Genomic DNA, 8595 nt, shown 5'->3' with positions numbered 1-8595 from the left:
TCACATGACTCACCAGCAGCTTGTTGATTGGACAGAGTTTGAACCTGTCATCCTGTCACTTTAACTTGATGGACTTGTCTGTCTCTTCTTCTGTGGTGTTCACACCAGTTCAGAACACATGAAGAAACAGCTGAATATGAGCAGCAGTCCAGACTTAATTTTGTTCTGCTAGGCTTTCCGTCTCCTTCTACCCATAATCCCTTGTGTTTCGGGGTGGTTTCCTGTAGTTGGAGTTGCAGTTCTCTTGTTAGAGGACTGAGACTCTTGCTGCCGTTATTTGGTGCCACCAGAGGTCAAAGGGTCATCGTTCACCTGGACAAACCAACTGAACCAAAGGAGGGAAATGAACCGACCAGAACATGCTGGGTGTCCTGAGAAGCATCGATGTAGACTTCTCTCTGAAGCATGTGATCTGGCTCTTCAGTCCAACTGGAGCGAGAAGGGCTGGTCCCTTCACCTAAACCACAAACCAACACAACACCGAACCGCCGGAGCCGCAACAAGGCAAACAAGGGAAGAGAAAGGATTATTTTCTTTAGAGCGAGGAGGGAGGAACCGAGTCAAGATCAAGTTATTCTTTTGGAATTAGAGGGCAGGTACAGAGAGTGAGCTTGAGGGATATTTGGTTAAATCTGTATTTACAGTCATATCCAATGAGAGAGAAGGGAAAGGACGGAGAGTTTCTAGAGGACAGGTTAGTTCTTGAGGAGGAGGAAGGGACAAGAGACCTCAGTCTGACTCTGCATGTGAAAGAGTCTGTCCACACCTCAGACAGTCCGACGGAGGAGACGGCGTGCTGCGTTACCCAGCCTCGACCCGGACAGGACCGACGGCTTCGCCTCAGCAGAGAGAGATGAGAAGACGCCGAAGCCTCTGACGCTTTCAAACGCCGAAAAACACTCAGAGAAACAAGAAGAAGTCAGAAGAGCAACCGGAGGAAAGCTGTTTCTGAGGAGGAAGAGAAGTCTTCAGCTGTGAACTGGATACCTGAAGGAATGGATCCTGCTGACAGTCCTGCGACGCTCCACCGGTGAGACTTTCTGAGGCAATGCAGACGGGCAACTTTACCAGCAACTTCACTGTTTTACCTGAATCTTTTGCTCCTTCGAGCTCACTATGCTGACTAAATCTATTTGGTCCATTTGGCAATCCTTGTAAGATCAGAACCAGAATCAGTTTTATTTATAAATAAGTTTGCACATAATTGGACTCTGTGGTCTGCTCACATTAAACATGACGCATACAATTATAGGAGTAGAGCAGGAGATAGGAATAAAAATAGAAATTTAGGGAATAGGAATAAAAATAAATACAAACATTTAGGAAATAGAGAAGTAGTATATAAAAATATTGTGTAAAAAAAAATGGAAATTCATTGATTCCCAATGGGAAATTGGATCATTACTGCAGCAAAGAAAAGAGGAGTAGGTTGGAGCACAAAGAGTAAAAAAAGGTAAGAAAGGATATAAATGAGAATAAACTCAAATGAAAGACAAAGACAGAGTCTCTGTGATGAGATATTTCATATCAGATAACTGTTCAGATCTCCGGCCAGGTTGCCCAACTGAATTGCTGCAAAAAGTTGCTGCTGTACCTTTTTAAACTACAGCAGCAGAAGCAAACTTGTGTTGACTGGTTTGTATTTGGTTTTATGTTTCTGTTTTTAATATTTGTATGTTGGCATCAGGAGGAATCTGCTCACTGGAAACCATTAGAGCATTCATCCATCCATCCATCCATCCATCCATTCATTCATTCATTCATTCATTCATTCATTCATTCATTTATTAATTCGTTCATTGATCTATCTATTCATTCATTCATTCATCTATCCGAGATACTCTCAATTCAAGTCCAAATATAAACAGAAAAAAATCCTACTCATTATGCGGGGGAAAAAAAGGACCCAATTTGGATCCGATGATCCAAAATAATGAAAACAATTATTGATGATTTGTCTGTTGTAAGTTGAAAAAATCTATTTCCTGACTTGACTGAGCTGAAAGTGAATTGAACCAACTCTAGAGTGTGCGTGTGTGTGTGTGTGTGTGTGTGTGTGTGTGTGTGTGGAGAGACAGGGAGAGCAGCAGTAAGAGAAGGAAAAGCCTGAGTAACTCTCTTTAAACGCCTGTTTTCAAACTGAGTCGACTCTCCTGCTGTTTTAAAACACCAGAATGAATAAATCTAGTCTTTTCATTTTTCTGCAATGTTTAAACATTTGTACTGTTTGTTCTTTTCCTGTTTATTTATCTATTTATTTTAATTTTAAATTGCAATTATTTGACTTTCTGTGAAGCACATTGCGTCGCATAGTTATGTAAGAAATGTGCTATATAAATAAAGTTTGATTGATTGAAAGTCTTTTTCTTCGACTGTGAGCAGGAAGGCCAAGGGGATGTTTGGCCTGAAAGTGAAGAAGAAGAAGAAAGTCAACACAGGCCTGGTTCTGGCAAACAAAGGAGCTCTGGGTAAGGCCTGGAAAGCAAACACACACACACACACACACACACACACACACACACACACACAGTCTTAGCTTTATAACACAGTGATGCTTGCTGCCCTGCGCTCCAGCTGTGTTACCGTGGTTTGGACGAACCCTTGTCAAACAGTCACATGTCTCTGTATGTCTGACTTTCTGCTGAGAAATAAACAACAGGAAGTGATACTGTACACTGCAGTCATGTCAGCTGTGATGCAGCAGAGCCATCCGTTAACATTCACCAATACAAATGGATGGGAGTGTCCCAATGTAACTAGTATGAAACTACAGTGAGGAGGTGAGACTGTGTGTGTGTGTGTGTGCATGTGTTGGCGGTGGGGGGTGGGGGGCACATTTACATACACACAAAAATGTAATTAAGACAGTGGAACCATGGAAACACCATTGTGCATGCGTGTGTGTGTGTGTGTGTGTGTGTGTGTGTGTGTGTGCGTGTGTATGTGTGTGTGTGTGTGTGTGTGTGTGTGTGTGTTGGCGGTGGGGGGTGGGGGGCACATTCACATACACACAAAAATGTGATTAAGACAGTGAAACCATGGAAACACCATTGTGCATGTGTGTGTGCGTGTGTGTGTGTGTGTGTGTGTGTGTGTATGTGTGTGTGTGTGTGTGTGTGTGTGTGTGTATGTGTGTGTGTGTGTGCAGACAGCGAGGCGGAGCTCGCCCCTGAGTCGACTCCTCTGCTGGAAGGAGGAAGCGCTGAAGATCAACCAGGAAGTTCTGCTGTCAGAACCAGAATAAAACCAAAGAACAAGAGGTAGGAGGGAAGAACTGAACTGGTTCAGGTTCAGGATTATCTACAGAGACCAGTATCTTGTTGGACAGATTGATGACTTCAGGGATTTTACCCATTTTGACAAATAACCATCAAACACTATTCAGACTGTTGATGACTTAGGGTCAGGGTTAATAAATGTAATAATTGCTTCTTATAATGTGATACGATACGATACTGTACCATACTGTATGATATTGTACGATACGCTATGATAGGATACGATACAATTCTGTACGATATAATACTGTATGATACAATATGATACGATACTGTACAACAGTGATTCTCAACCTTTTTCATATCAAGGACCCTAATTTAGTCCACATTAGGGCCACGGACCCCCATTTGATGAGATTTTGTGTCTCGGACCCAAATCTGAGAATATTTTATTGTTAGATATGATTTTGTCCAGAACTCCATGACTATCTGTATTGTAGGTAGAGAGATAACAGAGAAACTATGATCAGAACAGTTATTCTTCTACATTCTCTAATTGTGACTTCTTGTAAATGAAGTAGCCTAATGGTGAAGTTTAACACTTCATCAATTTGCTGGGGACCCCCTGGAACCCCCTGAAGGACCCCTGGTGGTCCCCGGACCCCACGTTGAGAACCACTGCTGTACAATACGATACGATATGATACATGTATACTGCAGTTGTCGTGTGAAAACCTTGTAACAACAATTTTTCATTTTCATGTTTTCACTTCAACTGAAGGACACTCTCCTCTATGGGTTGAGAAAATTGCTCTTATAAAACCCTTTAAAACCAACTGGAAACTCACAGATGCATGGTGGTCCGTCTAATTTCTTAATTCCTGAAACATTTGGAAACATTTGGGAGATACAGGGTTTTCACCTGATAGCAACAGTATGCTGTATATGACGATATAATATCTTTAAGGGGAAAAATCATGAATTAATGCTTTTGTGTAAACTGTATTTGTTTGTATTGGTGGCTGATCACCAAGTGGAGGTCGTAGTTTACCCTCCGTTTTAGGCCGATATAAATATTTATAGTAAATAGGATCAAACTAATAAGGTAGTTAGCTAAATGAAGGGTATTTTAGGAAACAGAAAGCATACTTTGCTGATTTTTTGGTGGTTGTTAGCGTGATGATGATCAGACTGACTAGAGATCACAGTCCATCCTCTTTTATACCAAAACATCACTGAGTATGAATCACTGTTACTGTGTATTTCTGTATATTTCTGTAGACTGTACTTCTGTGTGTGTAAATGACGGTCAGTGTTAGACTCTGACCTCTACAGTAAAACCTCCACAGGGCCAAACTGAAAACTCACGTCCAGGACAGCGAGAGGAAACCGCAGAGCTTCCAGGTAACGACACGCTGTCTGATGAGAGAGGAAGCATGCCGCTGCTCTGTGTTTGGATTACATGTTATATTCAATTCAGATCGGGAGTGTCTTGAAACTCCAGAAAGCCAGAAATTTCAGCAGCTGACCAAATAATCATTGAGTCATTTGTAATTGATCAACAACCTGATCAACCCCCCAGATATATATTTTTTTCGTCATTTTGTGCTGTGGGAGAGTAAAAATCGTACTTATTACCCCTTTAAGTTGAAAGATAAATATTAAACCAATCTTTTCTTTGGCTTGCATGGGGCTAAATCTCAGAACTCTCAAAACCATCTTTAGAGTATTTTCCAGCTAAATTTTCCAAAGATAATTTTTGTCTCTCTGTCAGATTGCCGTTAACATCACGGAGGCCAGGCAGCTGGTGGGAGAAAACATCGACCCCAGTGTCGTGATCGAGGTCGGAGACGAGAAGAAACAGACGACGGTCAAAGAAGGAACCAACGCTCCCTTCTACAATGAGGTAGGAAGAAAGACAGTGATGCACGCATGTAGGTTGAAATGTGTAAACACCAAAAAGTTGTTTCTGATTATACTAAATCATTTCACAGTATATTGAATTCTGTTATTGAATAAATAATTATGTAATGATTGATGGCTAGTCACCGATAAGTCTTCATTTGTCATTTACACAGTTGATTAACACCTCAAACAGTTTATTATGTGTCTTTCTCAACAGTGAAGTTGATAACAAAAATCTATATATTTTAAAATAAATATATATATATATATTTTGTTTATATAGCACTTTTCAAAACAAAGTTACAAAGTGCTTCACAACCAAGAAAAATAAAAATGAACAATGACAAAGATCAGTAAAACAGAAAGAACAAGTTTATTCTCGTCTTTATCTTTGTGTGCAGCATTCTGTGATAAACCTGTTTGTCAAAAGCTCTTCATAAATAAATCTAACTCTCTCTCTTTGCTTTCCATCAGTACTTTGTGTTTGACTTCTTCGCCCATCAAGAGGTTTTCTTCGACAAAGTCATCAAACTGTCGGTGAGTAGAAACAGCAGCTAGCTGCTTCCTGGATGATGTCATCACCATCAAGTCTGTGAGTCACATACAGTATTTACTTTAGATTCTGTATGTGTACACTGGAATATGAAAAGTAAATGTGAGATGCTATCTCTCTCTCTCTTTGTCTCTCTCTCTCTCTCTTTGTCTCTCTCTCTCTCTCTCGCTCCCTCTCTCTCTCGCTCTCTCTCTTTGTCTCTCTCTCTCTCTCTCTCTCCCTCTCTCTCTCTCTCCCTCTCTCTCTCTCTCTCTCTATCTCTCTCTCTCTCTCTCTCCAGGTGATGCACTCTAAGATGTTGAGGAGTTTCTGTATCGGCTCCTTTAAGTTGGATGTAGGGACGGTGTACAAACAGCCAGGTAACTGACAGACTGATGACCACTGACCACACCCACCGCACTGCCTTTATTTACCTGTAGGGAAGGTGAGCAGAGCCTCACCCTCACCACAGTCTTCTACTGGTTCCACTGGGCAGCTCCACTGGACCAGCTGGGGGAAGTGCCTTGCTCAAGGGAACTGCGATGATAATTCTTGACGGAGCTAGGAGTGTTACTCATTCACTTCCCCACCCAGAGGTTACTCTCTCCTCTTTCTCTCTCTCTCTCTCCCTCAGGTCATGAGTTCACCAATAAGTGGGCGGTGCTCACCAACCCCGGTGACCTCAGCACCGGGGTCAAAGGTTACGTGAAGTGTGACATCAGCGTGTCGGGGAAGGGAGAGGCCGTGCAGCCGGGACAGAAAGCCAGCGACGCCGAGGAGCAGATAGACAAGTACGACCCATCTTTTTTCTAAATGCGATGAGAGAGACAAAGGTTGTGAGTTGGAATTGAACCTACAGCATCATGGGTATTTTGTTTGCTTTAACCCACTGAGCAATCAAGGCACCCAACACGTGTGATTGTTGATGACTCGTACAAACCTCAACTGTTAGTGCTTAAGTATTAAACACAAGAATTGTTATGAAAAGGCAAACCGTACAACTTTTGGTCACAGCAAATGAGGCTTATTGCCTGTAAATGGAACTATCCAATGAGTCCTGCCCTTTCTTCAGTAGAAGAAACAGGGCTACCTTTGATCTCCATGAAAGCCACCTGATTGGATGGTGTAGTTAAAAGAATCAAGAATGAGAGGACCAATTAGATCCCAATGTTCAAGGCTCTGGCAGCTGATCTACTCCTGGCTTTTTATGTTTTTGTAGAGCTGTAACAGCAATAGGTATTTCTTCTAAAGTTAGTCTTTTTCCTAAGATTAGAAGCCTTTACCAAATCTTTGATCAGTAACCCAGACGCGGTTTATCAAAGGACGCCTTGCATCTGACAGTATGTGCAGACTACTGTGTTGTTAATTTAACTGATAATCTCCCTTTCACTTGGCAAAGAGAAGGCTTTTGAAAGGCTTGAGTTAAGTTGCAGGGTTGTCCACTTTCACCCAATTTATTCTGTTTATCCCTTAAACCACTCGCACAAGCCATTAGACAGAATATCTCTATCTCCCCAATTTTGATTGATAGCCACAGTCATCACATCTCATTATATGCAGATGACACTTTGTTGTTTTTAGATAATACTGACATCTCTATCCTCCACGTCTTAGAGGCGTTTAAAGATTTGCTTGTTGTTTGTTATTTGTGACCTTTGTTTTCTGTAAAGCGCTTTGTGACAAACCTGCTGAAAGGCTTCATAAATCAATTTGAGCTGAGTTTAATGAGTTTGTGCGTCGCCGTGTTGTTCTTCTGCCCAGGAACCTGCTGGTGCCGGAGGGCTTCCCCTCCGAGCGGCCCTGGGCCCGGTTCTACGTGAAGGTGTACCGGGCTGAAGGCCTTCCCCGAAACAACTCCAGCATCATGGCCAACGTCACCAAGGCCTTCATAGGCGACAACACAGCGCTCATAGACCCATACGTAGTGGTCAGCTTCTTCAAACAGGTGGTGGGTTCACAGTAAAACCAGTTATACACACTATCTACAAGCTAGATTCTTTACCCGCATTATCTGTACAGTAGTGATGCAGTAGGTACAAGGTACAGCACTGAAGTCCCATAACCTCAGTAAAGAACATCTTCAAGGGCGTTACGGCTTTTATACAACATTAAAGATCTTTGATTAGCTCACTGGTTCTTCTCTTGTCTTCTTTTTTCTTCTCTTCCTTTTTTGTCTTCTCTTCTCTCTTTTCTTGCCATCCCTTATCTTTTCTTCTCTTCTGTCTTTTCTCTTTTTTGTCCTCTTTTTTGTCATCTTGTCTCTTCTTCTCTTCTCTGTTGTCCTCTTGTCTTCTCATCTTGTCTTATCTCTTTTGTTCTTTTCCTTTTTTGTCTTCTCTTCTCTTTTCTTGCAATCTCTTGTCTTGTCTTCTCTTGTCTTCTTTTCTTGTCTTCTCTTGTCTTTTCTTTTCTTATCTTATATTCTCATCTGACTTTTCTTCTTGTCTTCTCGTCTTCTCTTCGTTTCTTGTCTTCTCTCATCTTCTTCTCTTCTCTTGTCTTCTCTTGTCTTCTTTTTTCTTCTCTTCCCTTTTTTGTCTTCTCTTCTTTCTTTTCTTGCCATCCCTTGTCTTTTCTTCTCTTCTCCTGTCTTGTCTTCTCTTCTCTTTTTTGTCCTCTGTTTTTGTCGTCTTGTCTTTTCTTCTCTTCTCTGTTGTCCTCTTCTCTTGTCTTCTCATCTTGTCTTATCTCTTTTGTTCTTTTCCCTTTTTTGTCTTCTCTTCTCTTTTTTTGCAATCTCTTGTCTTTTCTTCTCTTGTCTTGTCTTCTCTCCTTCTTTTCTTGTCTTCTCTTGTCTTTTCTTATCTTATGTTCTCATCTGACTTTTCTTCTCTTGTCTTCTCGTCTTCTCTTCGTTTCTTGTCTTCTCTCATCTTCTTCTCTTCTCTTCTCTTCTCTTCTCTTCTCTTCTCTTCTTCAGGGTCGTACCTCCACCCAGAA

The 8595-nt window shown here is 41.5% G+C and overlaps 1 protein-coding gene across 1 annotated transcript in view; it reads left to right on the top strand.

Annotated features, from left to right (window-relative positions):
* Positions 1-990: 990 nt before the first annotated feature.
* fer1l6 (fer-1 like family member 6) overlaps positions 991-8595 on the top strand; it is a 54041-nt gene continuing 46436 nt past the window's right edge. The window contains exons 1-10 of the mRNA XM_078286017.1: positions 991-1030; positions 2383-2468; positions 3149-3260; positions 4568-4622; positions 4993-5124; positions 5598-5660; positions 5957-6035; positions 6290-6446; positions 7417-7603; positions 8576-8595. The exon at positions 8576-8595 is cut by the window's right edge and continues 82 nt beyond it. Of these exons, the coding sequence (XP_078142143.1) occupies positions 996-1030; positions 2383-2468; positions 3149-3260; positions 4568-4622; positions 4993-5124; positions 5598-5660; positions 5957-6035; positions 6290-6446; positions 7417-7603; positions 8576-8595 (926 nt within the window). The 5' untranslated portion in view covers positions 991-995. The remainder of the gene's footprint in view (positions 1031-2382; positions 2469-3148; positions 3261-4567; positions 4623-4992; positions 5125-5597; positions 5661-5956; positions 6036-6289; positions 6447-7416; positions 7604-8575) is intronic.

The sequence above is a fragment of the Centroberyx gerrardi genome, chromosome 10 (assembly GCF_048128805.1).
Source record: "Centroberyx gerrardi isolate f3 chromosome 10, fCenGer3.hap1.cur.20231027, whole genome shotgun sequence".
Taxonomy (NCBI): domain Eukaryota; kingdom Metazoa; phylum Chordata; class Actinopteri; order Beryciformes; family Berycidae; genus Centroberyx; species Centroberyx gerrardi.
The sequence above is the reverse complement of the archived record's forward strand: the minus strand, read 5'-3'. Positions and strand labels throughout refer to the sequence as shown.